This window comes from Bactrocera latifrons, unplaced genomic scaffold (assembly GCF_001853355.1).
Source record: "Bactrocera latifrons isolate USDA-ARS-PBARC rearing strain unplaced genomic scaffold, ASM185335v1 scaffold_142, whole genome shotgun sequence".
Taxonomy (NCBI): Eukaryota; Metazoa; Arthropoda; class Insecta; order Diptera; family Tephritidae; genus Bactrocera; species Bactrocera latifrons.
The window spans coordinates 640,933-657,448 of record NW_017534875.1 but is presented as its reverse complement, the minus strand read 5'-3'; the positions used below and the strand labels follow the sequence as shown (position 1 = coordinate 657,448).

The 16,516-nt window shown below is 35.9% G+C and overlaps 1 protein-coding gene across 5 annotated transcripts in view; it reads left to right on the top strand.

The window, feature by feature from the left end:
• Nucleotides 1-14,685, top strand: part of LOC108965591 (cGMP-dependent protein kinase, isozyme 2 forms cD4/T1/T3A/T3B) — a 127,255-nt gene extending 112,570 nt beyond the window's left edge. For all 5 annotated transcript variants that reach the window (XM_018928114.1, XM_018928115.1, XM_018928113.1 and 2 more), the window contains 6 exons: nt 4,852-5,071; nt 11,362-11,598; nt 11,674-11,823; nt 11,945-12,564; nt 12,634-12,823; nt 14,296-14,685. In XM_018928114.1, coding sequence (XP_018783659.1) covers nt 4,852-5,071; nt 11,362-11,598; nt 11,674-11,823; nt 11,945-12,564; nt 12,634-12,823; nt 14,296-14,461 — 1,583 coding nt within the window. In that variant the 3' untranslated portion in view covers nt 14,462-14,685. The remainder of the gene's footprint in view (nt 1-4,851; nt 5,072-11,361; nt 11,599-11,673; nt 11,824-11,944; nt 12,565-12,633; nt 12,824-14,295) is intronic.
• The last annotated feature ends 1,831 nt before the right edge of the window (nt 14,686-16,516 follow it).

The following is a 16,516-nucleotide window of genomic DNA, read 5'->3' as shown; positions in this document are numbered from 1 at the left end:
ACATTCCTGAAGTATTTTCGAGGAATCAAATCGCTACTTGTGAACGGCTGAATAGCCTAGCGCAACGTAACCAAGTGCACCTCACCTGGGTGGCCGATTACAAAAGTATAGCCGGAAACGAACTGGTAACATGGTAGGATCTCAACCCTTCACTGGGGTGGGTCCTCATACCATAAAGGAGCTGGTTCGCAAAGAAAAAGAAGTTGGTAGAGAAAGTTATAGGCAACAACTCCACGCACAGGTTAAAAGCCGTTGGATACATGTTTCCAAATAGGGATTACATCGCTTCGCTAGCTCCCACGATATATTGGATCAATATGCTAGGGCTAGGTGAGTATTTCGAGGAATGGTGCCGAATTAATAGACCTTGGCCGCAAAAAGATCCGGCTCCGTTTAGACTTTAGTTAACGGAACCAGTTTGTTTAAACTTCACTTGAATATTCTTTGTATAATTTCCAATGCCAATTTGCAACCCCGTCATTACCGAACTTTCCTTTGGGAAACCATGCCACCAACTAGCTAATATAGAACACTGGCAAAAATACTATAAATAAATTCCTTAATTTTATTTCGTGCCGATTTCCTATCTCTTTCAAACTGTACACTCCCATTCACATTCCTTCACTTCTTACGATCAAAACTATTTTATAGGTCAACGGTAAATATTCTAGCCATTCATAACCATTTCCTTTGTTATTCATATAACCTACGCTACCTGCACAATACAAATTGGCAATAAGAGTTAGCACATGTCAACGTTTTTAAGAAGTAGGTTAACGCGTGACCCAAAATGGCTATAAAAGCATAAAGAAGATTTGAATAAAGTAAAAGTAGCAGAAAGCTTCTGCTAATATAAAGCGCACACGCATTCCAAGAAAGTGACGCTCTAAAATTATATTTGGTTTCTTATAGGAATTTGGGATTTTTCCTAAATGTAGGAAAGTTCTTAAATCAAACTTCGTCTTTTGATTCAACGTTGGATGAAAGTGTCATATACAAAGTTGTGGTCCATCGGACACGTTTAAGATTAAAAATTCAGGTTATTTCATTATATATAATTTGAATCCGCTGAATAGGTATATTCATTTTGCCTGGGAATTTGTAGTCCTTAGAAGAAAAAGTCGAGACCCTAAAAAGTGCATACCATATAAAAAATCAGCGTGAAAATCTGAGTGGATTTAGGATGTCCTGCTGCACACATGCAAACAAACCCATCGGTTTTTGAGATATCGAACTTACATTTTGCAACCATCCTATTCTCATCAAGAAGCTGCCACTATAACATATGGCTCCCATTCAAACTGACCACTCAAAATCAAGTTCTTATATGGAAAACTTTTTTATTTGACCACGTAATTTGATATAGATTATTGTCCATAGCAATCTGAGGGTGGCATTTCCGTATGAAAATGTTAGRCTTAAAAAATCGTCAATTTCATTTATTTAATGAGCACACTAATGTATGTATTTTTGAAAAATTTATCAACAAATACTTAATTTTTTTCATCATTAAATTTTATTTTTAGAAATTCTTAATTCCATTATACATAAAACTTTCTTTTGAACAGCATATCATTTTAAGCATTTCCATAAACCTTAATTTAACTGGGTAATGTATCAACCCCCCACCGCACTAACGCTGCACCCACCATCAAATCACACAAAGCGAAAAAAAAAAACACTAACAAAATGATGTCATTTCCATTTCGATACTAACAACAAACCCTGAACCACAATTCAACGCTGACCGGCCAGACGAGAAACCGCACTAACCGGCAGCAAAAACAAGAAAGTAAAACACCAGCAACAACACCACAAATTGTACAATGAGAACGCAAAAAAAAAACACAAGGCACTAAAATTTTAATATTTCATTTGCCTCCATCCCGAATCAAAGCTTCTAGCACAAATTGCCTTCAGCTTCTTAAGCCCGGCTTGGCGCTGCACCAAAACTAAAACAACAGCGGCCGCGCAGCAACAAAGGCTCAAAGCCAAATACAAATACTAAGCACAACAAGACTGGTAGATTTGAAACGGACCGGTTCGCCAGCTAACGGCTTTAGCAGTGAGACTGCTTTGCATTTTTTGAAAGTGAAACCGGAATCGGGGTTTTCTTACCACTTTAGGCGACTCGCATGCAGTTGTTATGCTTTTTATTGCTTTTGGGTTTTTGTTGTTTGTRGTCGATTACTCGTWATTTCATTTGAGATTATACTTGTTTCGTTTCATGTTCATTTGGCGACCAAACAAATCGAACTTTAATACAATTTCAAAGTTGTGCCATTCGGATACGGGTTTAAAATCGCAGGACACACTCATACACAGACTACACAAATGTATGTAAAGTCATATTTGAGTATGTTCATATGATTACAATACAACACATAGAGGCAACTGCCCGCACCCAGCGGCTCCGCGACAATTGACAAATCGCCGCTGGCGAGTCAGAGTCAGAGTCCAACTGCAGTCGGCTAGTTTCTTGCTAGGTTGGGCTCGTAATTGACATTTGGACCGGTTGCTTTTTGCTTTGCGGTTTTTTGTTTTGTTTTCATTTTGTGTGGCAAGTTGACTCAACTTTTTGGCGACATGCGCTTTTGCAAATCTCCTGCCTTCATATGTATGTAGGTGTGTATGTGATTTTATAATGTCGCTTTGCAGCCCAAAGCTGAATTGTTAGCCCGTTTTAATTTCAGTTTCATTTTGCAATATTTCCTTCGTTGACTCGTTGTTGGGGATTACTTCATTGCTTGCCAGCATTAAGTCATATTACTCAATTCGAATTGAACTGCAATTATATGGTACTTGGTACATAAATATGTAWGAGTGCTTAGGTGGACTTAGTGAACTAATATTTCAGTATTTTTTTAGTGTGTACTTAAAAGGTATATATTTTTACAGCTTATTTGTTATTATTTTAAATGAAAATATTTTTCTTCTGATTAAAAAATCCGATAAAAGCCTATATAGGACTTCGGATCGCCAGGGTCGTCTATGCTAACCTCACTTCATTTTGTAATGAGAGTCTACATATTAATCTAAAAAAAAGTATGAGTCGAAATTGTATTTACTAAAGGTTTGTCTCACGTTTCTATATACTATCAAGTGGGCTGCGGTCTTGTTTCCCATTTAATATACAGGGTTTGKCCGGAAAGTAATAAGACTGAGTMTCTGRGCTGTATKGWGKCTGCGGAAGCGTTGGGATGCTGACCTTASTTASGTAGCTTTTCATAAGAAAGGCGGTGTGAGCGRGGTCGTTGTAGTGGTGCAACTTCCAATCGRCTGCAATGTCTTGKCGGASCCGATTGACCCTTCATTTGCGTCTCTTGARGACTTCCACGTAAAACTTGGCGTTGACGTTTTGTCCACTAGGAACAAATTCATGGTGGACGATGCCTTTGATGTCAAATAAGACAATGAGCATTTTCATATTGGATTTGCTGATTCATCAGCCACCTCTTCCCGACCCTCCAAAAAGGACTGGTGCCGTATCCAGTCGGTGCGTGTACGCTCCGAAGTACAATCGCGGCGGATGAAAATTAGTAATACTACTTTTCGGACGAACCCTGTATTTTGACTCACACCCTTGCCCCTCTCACATCGGAACGGAACCTAGTTCGATATTCATTGGCGTATTGTGTTCTCGCACTGAATCAATGGTTCTTGTGCGACTACGATATCCTTTTGGTGCAGATTAGAAAGCAGGAGATCTACTGAAGCATTTGCCTTGTGCAAAGTTCATCTTCACGCATCGTAGGAGTTCTAGGCATTCACTCGGCAATCTTACTTTCCGCAAACCAGAAAACATAGCCGAAGRTGACATTATTCGTCTCAACAAATTTTTGATAGACTCAAAGCGCTTTGCCGATCCCATGATCTAGTGTAGAGAGGTTTTTAGGTATCAGAATGGACCGGGGGTCTAAGCAGTCTAAATGCGATGCCTGTTAGGATCGACATCTCAACCTAACCAAACCTAAACTATCCCTTAGCCAATCTCTAGAAAACTTCCAAGAAGAGGCCAGTAAGGACGATATAAAAWCCAAAAGCTAAAAAAAAWTTTTAATARATAAAAGCAGGTAATGATAGAAGGATTGATCAAAATTAGATTTTCGGCGCCAATTGGAGAATCCAAGTTGCAAGTTCTCCACATGATCTTTCTAAGGGGGTGGAGGTCTTCCTCGAATACTCTGSAGTGTTTTCATCCATTCGTACGAAATAACCCCCGTCCCTTCTTATATTATCCCCGCCTTCTATTATGWTTTTTGAAAAATACAGGTATATCTAAGAAAGTCGCGTGTGTGCAGCCCTACTAATTTTGAGGTTAGTTAGTGAAATCTTCTATTTTTAGGATAGAATATATTTAAATATACGAATTTTGGCTTGGAAAAAATCACCTTTAGGTAGATTTTGTAGGAAATTTTTTGTTGCGCAAGAATCCGTAATATAAAAATGTTATCCTAAATGGGTAAAAATKTATGGTATTTTTAAAGAAACAATATTATTTTACATTATTTTAAAATTAAGCTAAATATTTTCTCCTAAACCGAAATTTTATCTCTGTAAATAACTTAAACTTTTCACTTTAACCCATTAATTCAAYAGGTTAGTTTTTGGCGCACCCTAATACGCATATATTATAAATACAATTTACGTATTTACATMCCTTTTTTACCGTTACGATCACGTTGATGCCAAAATCGTGCCACACCTTTGCTTTAAAAAATGCATTAATGCAAAATTTTTACTGTTATTTTTTATATCGCGTTTACAGTATGTTTTTATTTTTTACCCTTTATTTTGTGCTTAATTTAACTTTTTATTGACTCTTTTGTGATATTGTTTGTTTCATTGCAGAGGGTCGTGTTGAGGTCTCACGTGAGGGTAAATACCTTTCGACACTCTCCGGCGCCAAAGTGCTGGGTGAATTGGCCATATTATATAACTGCCAGCGTACAGCGACCATAACCGCTATAACGGAATGTAAATTATGGGCCATCGAACGACAATGCTTCCAAACGATAATGATGCGTACTGGCCTCATACGGCAGGCGCAATATACCGATTTTCTCAAGAGGTAAGCGACAAACACACACTATGTAATTTTATCTTCCAAATTAAAAGTACTTTTTATGGCTGCGGAGGAGGAGAGCTACTGAAGCCAGTATACTAACCAAACCTAGCACCAGTTTAGACCAGAATCCTGCTAATGGATTTTTGTAGCGAATAGTTGAGAATTTATTTCAACTTTGTCTGATGGTTAATGTTTTGGATATTATTTTCGAAATCGTCGAATAACAGATCCCGGAAAAAAGAGTTATAAATTGAGGGAGAGTGACTTCAAGCAGGTTTTAGAGGACTGCGATCCATAGGTATATTGTGTCCTCTACTGTTATGCAACACTTAGTCTAACCCAGGCAAATCAAAGAGGCTTAGTAAAACTCCAGGATTATTGGTTGTAATATGTTTTGCCATCTGATTTGATTATACAATACCCTTAGTCCTTCTTCTTGCGATTTCGTGGCATTCCGGGAGTATTTGAACTGTTGTATCTGCTCTTTGGTCGCAAAAGCGACACTGTAAGTAACCTAATATATGCAGATGACGCCGCAGCCTGTAGTATCCTGCTGCCTGRYAAGCTGAATTRATTGGTTTCTGGGAAGATCACTTAGTTTCTTGAAACTTTTTGTATCGAACTTCTCTAGAAACAGCCGCGCCTGTCGAAGACGAGGCACTTGGCCCACCGCAAAGAACCGCTCCGGTCTTTTCTGAATGGTTGTCTCTATATATGTCAGAGTTTAAACTCACGTGACTTGTCAAGCTTTGTGTAGTGGAACGGGAACGAATCTATGAGCTTCTCTAAGCTTTTGTGTATAAGCCTATTCTAGTCCTATTAATTAATTTCTTATGACCTCATTTGCTTCTATTCTTCAATGTCTTCGCTAAATCAAAGTAATTCACCCTAATTTATAATTTTCTTGTAGCTGATATATATATATATATATATATATTCATATGTTTGTATATCTGCCCAAATCTACACAAGTTAAGCAATAACCCAAGCGTTCACTTTCAATTTTAATCTAAGCAAAGAGTTACAACATCGTCACCATAGCTCATGTACCCTTTAACTACACACGCACACATATATTTACATCATTCTTTTCAAAAAGCTTTATTTTTACCTTGAGCACTCACGTGGAACGTCTTTTGTTTGAAAATCTTCTACCGAGTGGAGTGAATGGTCAAGTGATTGACCTCACACGCATGCGTACAATGCTCAAGCCAACAGCATGGTGCATTCAATATACATACATATTTGATACACCATATATACCATACAAACTTACAATTCCAATGAAATATGAGAATATCTATTACAAGCAGCKACGTATTTAGCTTTTCCACCACTGATCCGCTGTCGCTGCGGCCTCTGCCTTTGCTTCGGCCTCTGGGCATTGGTCATTTTGAATATGTATGCAATCGGTTGGTGGCAAGCGGTTTGGGCTCTCTGTAATTTATACCTTCAGTATTTGTGAAATCTTCGTACCCAAAATTTTTATACATGTTTTTTTTTTTTTTTTGATTATAGAGTTACTTGTTTAATTTATCAGGTTTCAGGTTTTCAACCCATTAATAATATTGTACAATATATACTCGTAAAAAATGATGATCAAGTATCATRCCCTCAAATCATTAAGTGCTAATCACCCTTTCACAGATACTTATAAAGTATGTTAGCTTGCTTCTGTACTCTTGTAAAGATCCACTTAAATCAATATTTGACGCTTCTTGTTGTAAAAGGGATGGGAAAGCCCAGGAAATGTGCAACTCGTTTAACAGTTTCGAGCTTTTAATTAAAATTTCTTTATKAAGATTTATAAATGGTGATCCATTTCAAAGTATCCTACTTTTTTTAGAGAAAAAGAACACAGAAATRTCATGTATAAAKGGGAAATGTTTATTATCATTCAAAAGAAGAATCTTGGCATTTTTGGCCAATTTTCGATGAATCGTTTCAACATTTCGCCTGGTAACTGGCGAAGGATACGCCTGATGTTGTGCATAGACTTYAGACTTCACTTATCCCCACAGGAAATAGTCTAACGGTGTAATATCCACGATCCTGGTGGTCAATCGACCGGCGCAAAACGTGAAATTATCTGCTCTCTGAAGTGTTCTCTCAATAAATCTATAGATTGATGCGATCTGTGGGAAGATTCTATAATCGCTAATAAAGAACGGTAAATTAATATATTCCCAAAATTTTTGAAAGGAATGAAAGTCGAAGTAACCATTTTTTAATTGTCAACTACAACTTATCAGGCCATTATTAGTGACATCTCCTTAAAACAAGAGAGATTATACGTTGAAGTATATGCCGATTTTCGAAATTCTTCTTCTTCGTGTTTCTCAACTACCCCAAAGGTACTCAACCATACCATATACTAGGACATATACATATATGGACATGTCTATGTAGAAAAAGTGAAAATGSCCGCAGCTGCTGGACTGCAGATCCAAAATTGCGCCGCAGCAAGCCGATGCGTGTGGCATGTTGCATTAACGCTAAAAATTTATCACTAATTTGTTTGTTTTTATGATAACTGTTAATAAAAGCTAATGCTTCTCTATTGCTGTCCATCAAAGGTAAGCAGGCAGACATGTGGTCAGTCCAAAACAAAGCAAATAGCAAAGCATGACAAACACTTCCCTCCTCGCACATTTATGGTTGCGGCACGCATTGCAAGTGCAACATAACTAACAAAATGTGCATATTCATGGCTATATATTATATATATATGGATGTATATGTGTTTGTGTGTAGGAGTTGGCATGCTGGCATCCATCATATGTGGCATTCAGCCTGCTTTGCGACACGACTCTGACATTGATGTGAGTGTTGGCTGTCCAATCCACGCTGCCGCTCGCACCAATAAGACAGTTCGATCGGTGATCGATGCCAATCGTCAAATGTCTTTTTTTTTATTTCATTTCTACATTTATTGCGAATTTATGTATATAAGTTGTAGCAACTTTCTCTAATGCAACACGCTGTTGCATGGCAATAACACTTACATGCTAAGCAAGCTGCCACGCAGCTCACTATTAGCGGCGGTGGGCTAAGTAGCAAATGTCTACTCATCCGTGCAATATACATATGTATGTGTAGATACTTTCGGTGTTTCTTAAGTGTCGAAAGGCAATTTTTATGCTGGAAGCTAAGCTCAACAAGCTCAATAGGAAAGCGAAAGGGAAAGGTACTCGAACCTATATACAGCGTCAATCAATAGGGATGTTGTTATTTTGACAGCTGGTGGCCATTTTTGTTTACGGTTTTTTGTCAAATTTTGTCAGTGTGCGCAATATGTTTGCGATTTCATAATGTCACGCTTTACTTTGGTTCAAAGCTTGGCAATCGTACAAAATTATTTCGCAAAGCCATTTCTGACTTAATGACTTCATCAAAATTCTAGCTAATGGGGTGAGTCAAATCGTCATGAGGTAGAGGAAACGCAATTGCATCCCCAAATGTTGACCGTCCCATGTGATGAAATCTCCGCAGACGATCTTCATTTTCAACCAGACTAAGCGCTGCCAAATGTTTCACATCTAAACATAAGGACGTTGCGTGCAAAGTTTTGCGATTTAACGTCTATAAATTATTTTCTCAGAGGTTTGCGAAATCAAAGATTTACGCCAATTAACCAGTAACGCCCAAATTGCTCGAAGACAACATACAGCGCACTATAGCCGAAAATGCAGCTGAAATGCTGCATAAGTTCATTGAAAATTGGCGTCAATGGGTGGAATAGGCAGTCTATTTTTTTTAACCAAAATGGTTAGTTCAGTGCTTTTCCGWCTCCTTTAACTCTTCTATATTATGAAATATCCATTGGACTAATTCTCCTAGTCACCACAATCACATCATTAAAGTTTAAAGTGCCGGAGCAGACTGACCCCAACGCTTTGACACTACACTGCTGGGAAACTTATGTTAACAGATACGAAAAGACTTTTTCGACTACCCAATATTTTTTCATTCGATTCAACCAATTTAATATTTTTGGAAACCTAAGCCAAAAAGAAAATGGATTTTGAAAAATTCTAGTCTAACCTTAACCTCTTGAATAGAATAGAGTAAATACAAATACATTTCTTTAAAAAAATCTTTAAAGTGACTGTAATAATGTAATGATGTAAACTTCTTTGAAATTAAAATATATTCAATACTCAAATTCCTTTAGAAAATCAGATCATCGATAAGAAAAAAATACATCTCACATGTATATATGTACATATTACGGTTATTATTTCAAYGTTAGCTGAGCACAAACACTTGTCCAATAACCTCGTCCAAAATGCATGTAAATGGATCTGCATGTGTGAAACTAAGCGCATGCTTGTAATGCACACAGCAGCGTTCCGGTTAATGACCGTGAAAAAATTTCAAATTTCTTTTCATTTTTATTGGCAATAAAAATTACAAAAACAAAAAAACAATCAAAAACACACAAAAAAGCGTTAAATAACGTTGCAAATTAGCGCAGCGTTGAAGCGACAAGTTTTACACGCTTTTCAGCCACAGTCAGCCGGCAGTCGTTGTTGCTGTGCAACCCTGCATGATCAGAAAATGACAGCTGAGCGCGCTTCCCCTGTAGACAAGTTCATAAATTAGCTTATGTAGTGTTGTTGTGGCTTAGAGCAGTGCCTCAGCTGGATTTAAATGCCTGGTTCGCTTTAACGCCAAGCAGCATTTTGCGCTTACCTTTGACTTTGTGACACGTGGTGCAATCGTTCGGAAAGCTATCAAGCAAAAATGCAACAAAAAAACTATATTCACTATTTTATTGCAAGCAATTAAGTTGTAAAATTCGATATCAATATTTTTAGAGGCACTTTATATTAATATGGAAACCGTTACGAAAGAAGTAATTGTTTGTAAATTTGAATTTACATATTTACTAATTGCAGTGTTGTGTAGTGCCAGCTCCGTTGCAGCAGTAAATTAGCGAAAACTTAATTAAAAACTGTTGAGAAAATTGAACAATTAGTTACACTGCTACTATTTTTTTTTTTTWWTTTTWWTTTTTTTTTTTTATCCAATTTTTACACAATTGGAAACATAAGTAATTGTTGCCTGACTTTACGAGTATAATAATAAGGACCAATTTTTCATATTATATATTATTATARCTTCTTGCATGTAATAAGCATGGATCATGAAAAGTCGTTTGCCTAACGTTGTTGCGATCTTCAATCGATCTTCTTCTTCTTTAATGGCGTAGTGCTTATAGCCKAGTTTACAACAGCGCGCTGGGAGCTCTTCCCTTTCGCTGTTTGGCGTCAATTGGAGACTACAAGTGTAGCCAGTTCCTTCTCCAACCTGGTCCTTAGAACGGTGCGAAGGTCTTTCTCTTCCTGTGCTCCCCCCGGCGGATACTGTGTAGCATACTCTCAGAGCTGGACTGTTTTCATCCATTCGAACGACATGACCTAGCCAGCGTAGCCGCTGTCTCTTAATTCGATGAACGAAGTCAATTTCGTCGGATATATAGGTGACAGTCTGCCGGTGAGATCAATGCCGCATTTGCTCACTCTGAACAACAAGCGAGTGATACCACTTCAGGGTGATGATTGACGTTATTAAGCGCAATATGGTGCATTCGCGATCGTCGATGAAACATGGATCCACTGGACCCACAGATGCTAGAAATACTTAATATTTTAGTTGGATTTTTTTCGACCACGGACTGCGCCAAAGAATGCAAGAAAAGTCGCATGTGCCACGGTTTTTTTTTTTCTTCTTTGAATTCACAAAGTATAATCCGCATCAACTACTTGTAGAGGCAACCTTCTTCAATCTACGATGCCGAGTTTTGATCCGATTCRTCGGCGAGTTGCAGGAAATAAGATTTGGAGAAGAAGAAAGGGTCCTAGATTACTCACCGGTTCGCACCTCCGCTATTGTCAGTACCAAACTGTTCGAATGAGGCCATGAATGTTTGTCCCATCCATCGATTTGGCTCCAAGCGACTTCGTTTTGTTTCCAAGCTTCAGTCACTCACCAGCCAAACATTTTATTTGACTGAAAAGGTTATCGGCGCAACGTAGACCTCCAGGACATGTATTTTTTTAGACGGGTTGAAGAAGTTGGAGGATCGCTGAATCCAACTGACGCACCTCATTTTTTAGWTTTCCTATTGTTGGATTGTTAGGGCTAACGAACCGGCCGCGCTTGTTATAACCTTTTCGAATTATATATGAAGTATATAGGAACATATGTACATGCTTATATATTATATTATAGTTAATTTATGTTAAAATTTAACTTAACTCTCACTATATTCCGTTTTCTTTTTATAGTGTTCCCATTTTCAAAAATCTGCCCGAAGATACACTCATCAAAATCTCAGATGTGCTCGAAGAGACCCACTACCAGATGGGTGATTACATTGTGCGTCAAGGCGCACGTGGTGATACCTTCTTCATCATATCGAAGGGGCAAGTGCGCGTGACAATCAAACAGACAGACACGCAGGAGGAGAAATTCATACGCACACTCGTCAAAGGTGATTTCTTCGGCGAAAAAGCKTTGCAAGGGTGAGTGCCACAAATAAAGCCACTAACTAACAAAAGAAATAATAATTTACACTTGCCATTTCTACACTTTTGYAGCGATGACCTGCGCACAGCGAATATTATATGTGATTCCGCCGATGGCGTTACTTGCCTGGTGATCGATCGCGAGACGTTCAACCAACTCATATCGAATTTAGATGAAATAAAGCATCGCTACGATGACGAATGCATAGGAGAGCGTAAAAAGTAAGTCAACGCAGCGAAGACACGCTAATGTTCTGCACGCAACAGCGGCTTAACACCATTATTCACAATATTTTCGTGCTAAATTCATTAATTTGCTTTCTTTTTGTTTTGTTCTGCGCAGAATCAATGAGGAATTCGACAACGTGCAACTGACCGACTTGCGCATAATCGCCACACTCGGTGTTGGCGGTTTCGGTCGTGTTGAGCTAGTGCAAATTAACGGTGATAATAGTCGTTCGTTTGCGCTGAAACAGATGAAGAAGTCACAAATTGTCGAAACGCGCCAACAACAGCATATTATGTCCGAAAAGGAGATTATGGGCGAGGCCAATTGTCAATTTATTGTGAAGCTCTTTAAAACATTTAAGGATCGCAAATATTTGTACATGCTAATGGAAAGCTGTTTGGGCGGCGAATTGTGGACAATCTTGCGCGATCGTTGCAAATTCGATGATGCCACTACACGCTTTTATACCGCCTGTGTGGTGGAGGCGTTCCAATACCTGCACTCACGCAATATAATATACCGTGATTTGAAGCCAGAAAATCTGYTGCTCGACGAGAAGGGCTATGTGAAGCTGGTGGATTTCGGTTTCGCCAAGAAACTACAATCCGGCCGCAAGACGTGGACCTTCTGCGGCACACCGGAGTACGTAGCGCCTGAGGTGATATTGAATCGAGGACACGACATTAGCGCCGACTACTGGTCACTTGGTGTGCTGATGTTCGAGCTGTTGACGGGTAATTAGACAATTGCAAAAAAAAAACATAATTATATTATATTAAATGTAATCTCTGCTTTCCCCACAGGCACGCCACCATTCACAGGCTCGGATCCCATGCGTACCTACAATATTATACTGAAGGGTATTGATGCCATCGAATTTCCGCGCGATATTACRCGCAACGCCAGCAATCTGATCAAAAAACTGTGTCGCGATAATCCCGCTGAACGTTTAGGCTATCAACGCGGTGGCATTAGTGAAATACAAAAGCATCGGTAAGTGCCTTATAATTAATTATAATGTTAGCATGTGGCCATCATATCATTTTCGAGCAAAAATTAAAAATATAAATATACGCAATATTTTTTTTTTTAATAATGACTATATTTATACCAACAAAAATTTACTTAAACCGCGCTTAAACATGTTTGACAGTCAGACAAGCTTTTTTCATACCTGCAATTACTTATTTATTCTGAGAATCCTCAGCTTTGKTTTAAGTCAGACTGAGCTTAGATAAAGCTTTATCATAGAAATTAGTTTTCAAGCATATATCGAACGTAAAAATTTATACTATCTGCGCTAATATTTATAGACTTGACTAAACTATGTAGGAGTATTCATAATCACAATTGATTAAACATTTTGTTTTTAAAAAAATAGTAATTCAAAAGAATGTTCTGAAACTATTTGATATAGTGAGTTCTTTATTCCAACAAACACGGCCAGAGAATAACCACAATTTGCAAAGGTCTTTTTGATCTATGTAAGTGGGGGGATTAGGCTTGTCACGAGACAATAAATGTCACAGTTCAAAGGTGGAATTCTAACTGGCTTCTATTATTTATATTGAGTCGAACACTATGATTTAGGCAGTTATGTAGCTTATTTCTCTAATCTACTGGATTTAGCAAAATTTCTCCATACAAAGATGACATGCTAATCTTGGCAGCGAGGAGATTTGAAGCTTATTTTGCTCAAAATCTCCCTGTGCTACTCTAATTTCTGCTTGCTTCTGCCATCTATTTGTCTATAGTGAAATTCATCAAATTGTCACAGCTGATTTAGACACTACAACCGGAAAAAATGTAAACAAACAAATAAATTAAATGCAATGCATCAGAATYCACCTCGCAATCGACTTCCCGAATCAAAAAAATAATCTATTATTTCTATTAAATGGGAAATATTTAAAGCAAGACAATATTGTTTCAAAATATTCGACATTACAATGTTTTCTTTTATTAAATATTAAAGAATGTGAATGTGATGAAKCAAAAAGAGGTGTTGTAGAAACTTCCAAGGGCAGTGAGAAAAGACTAGATTAGTAAATAGATTAAATGTAAACTAATCAGTTCAAATTTTTGGTCGGAATATGGTATTAGTGTTTTTTTTAACAAAAATTTTATGAAATACACATCCATTAATTTAGTTTTATCAAAAAATTGCATCAGAAAATTTTGTGTAATTTTTTTTAAATGTTTTCGCTTTTTAAAAATACTCTCACTTTWTTAAAAAATGTTTTCGCTTTTTCAAATTACTTTCACTTTTAAAAAATGCTTACGAAAAATCAAAATTTATTCACTAAGGATGAGCAACTATTTAAAGTAGTGTTCTAAGGTTAAAAGGTACGTATATAACATATCATKTCATCACATTCGCTAGGAATTAGTAATTTTTCGAGCTTATCAACAAAATAATTGCAAACTTTGAGAACTTAAATAATCAATATGTTCCACACTTACAGATGGTTCGATGGCTTCTACTGGTTGGGTTTGCAAAATCGTACACTCGAGCCGCCAATMAAGCCGACCGTTAAGAGCGTCATAGACACCACCAATTTCGATGCCTATCCGCCAGATCCAGACGGTCCACCGCCAGATGACTTAACCGGTTGGGATAAGGACTTCTAAGTGGAGGTCTGCAAGTGGGAGTATAAAAAAATGTAATAATAATTAATACTGAACTAAGCTTAAAACACTAAGGTCAAAATGAAACACTGTAAAAATGCACACACACACGTACATAATTCTTTTGGCTGTTATATTAAAAAGAGAAGGGGGAAAGATTTGTAAAAAAATATTTTGCTATTTTCTATGATTATATAACTGCATAATTTTGCATATACACATACATATRGTACTTCTATTTCTATAATAATTAATTTACGTAAACTTATTAATATAATATACATATTTTTAGTGTTTACTGGCAAAGAATTTACATTATTTTAATTAATTATTTTTTATTGAAATTATATTTAAAATTTTTATTGCATACAAACATACATATGTACTTCTTCAAGCRTATGGAAGCGCATACATATTGATTTTGTTTCATTTTCTATCAATTTACTTGAAATTATTTGTATATGTTTTTAATATTTATGTAAAAGCTTGCATACATACATAACTGTATATAATTATCAACGAAGTTTTGCTTTAAAATTAGTTATATAAAACTTGTGGARAAAATAAATTTTATTGTAATATTTGAAAAAAGTATATACATACTATAAACAAGCGTGAGAAAATGCCGCTTTGTACTATATGTGTATGTTTGCATCGAAAATTATATTAACATATGAATGTATGTATATGGCCAATTTTAATACAAGCTCATACATCAATTAAAATTTATAATTATAAATGTACATATAAACAGTTGGTCATATATATATATAAGTATGTTCTTGCAAATTTGTGGGGTTTATAGCGTAATAAAAACTAATATAAACAATACATACATACATACCTACTACTTAGCTTTAGTTTTATAACCTTTRACTTGTTGATTGTGAGTGAAGCGATTGTTTGCCACACAAGTGTAGATGTAAATGCAAACATATAGAAATTAATAGAATACAACAATTAAGTGCCTTTTGTTATTTTTTATTGTATGCCATTGCATGATTTGTAAAGCAAAAGTATTTAAATATCTACAACAAACATAATTGTTAGTTACTAACTTTAAAATTTACATCTAATTACCTAAATTTTATATCTATTATCCATATTGTAAATTTATGTATGTATGTATATGAATAAAATGATGAACAATTATGAATGCGGCAGTTTTCTTTAAGCGTTAGGACAGGCAATTATTTTTTTTTTAACAAAAATATATACACATACATTAGGTTGGTCGAAAAATCGATTTTTCCCTTGGTACTCTAAGAAAATGTCTCCAAGTWTGAGCCCTTTATTGCAATGGGAAGGTCCTTTATTTTTACTTTTTGGAATATATCGCTTATTTATCTGAAASAAGTCACTTTTATGACACGAGTGTGTAGCCTTTTTTTGTCAAAAATTTTATTTTCTACAACATTTCAATTTCAAGAATTTTTTCCCAACAAATAAAGCAAAATGTACAAGTGTTCGCAATAAAATAAGAAACGATTTTACATAACCTCAAAATTTCAACTACCTTAGAAATTCAATTGTATACATATGCATTTACATAACTTAACTTAAAAAAATATTTTTTTGGGGAATTTATTTCTTAAATACGGATTGAGTAATTTTATTCGGACGAAAATATAGTAAGATCGGACAAATATAAATTTATTTTTAAATTAATTRTAATTTTTGTTAACTTTAATTTTGCACATCATAATTAAGTAAGTAAGTTCTAACCTAAAAAATATATAAATATAATAATTTTTTAGAAAATTTAGACATTAAACGTGTTTTTTATTTTTAAATAGACATAATTGAGAACTGTATCAAAAATATATATTGCATTTCGAATTGAATATCGACATACTGCGTAGTAAAAAAATAATTAAAATGATTTCTAACATAAATTTTGTAATATTTTTTAATTTATGCAAATGTAAAATTAAAATTATTTTTTGTTATTTTACTTTAGATACCATAACCTCAAAAAATGTAAAATTCGTCGAATTTTCGATTTTATTAACAAATATTTTTTATGAAGAAAGAGTACCAATTTTAAGTTTTAAAAGA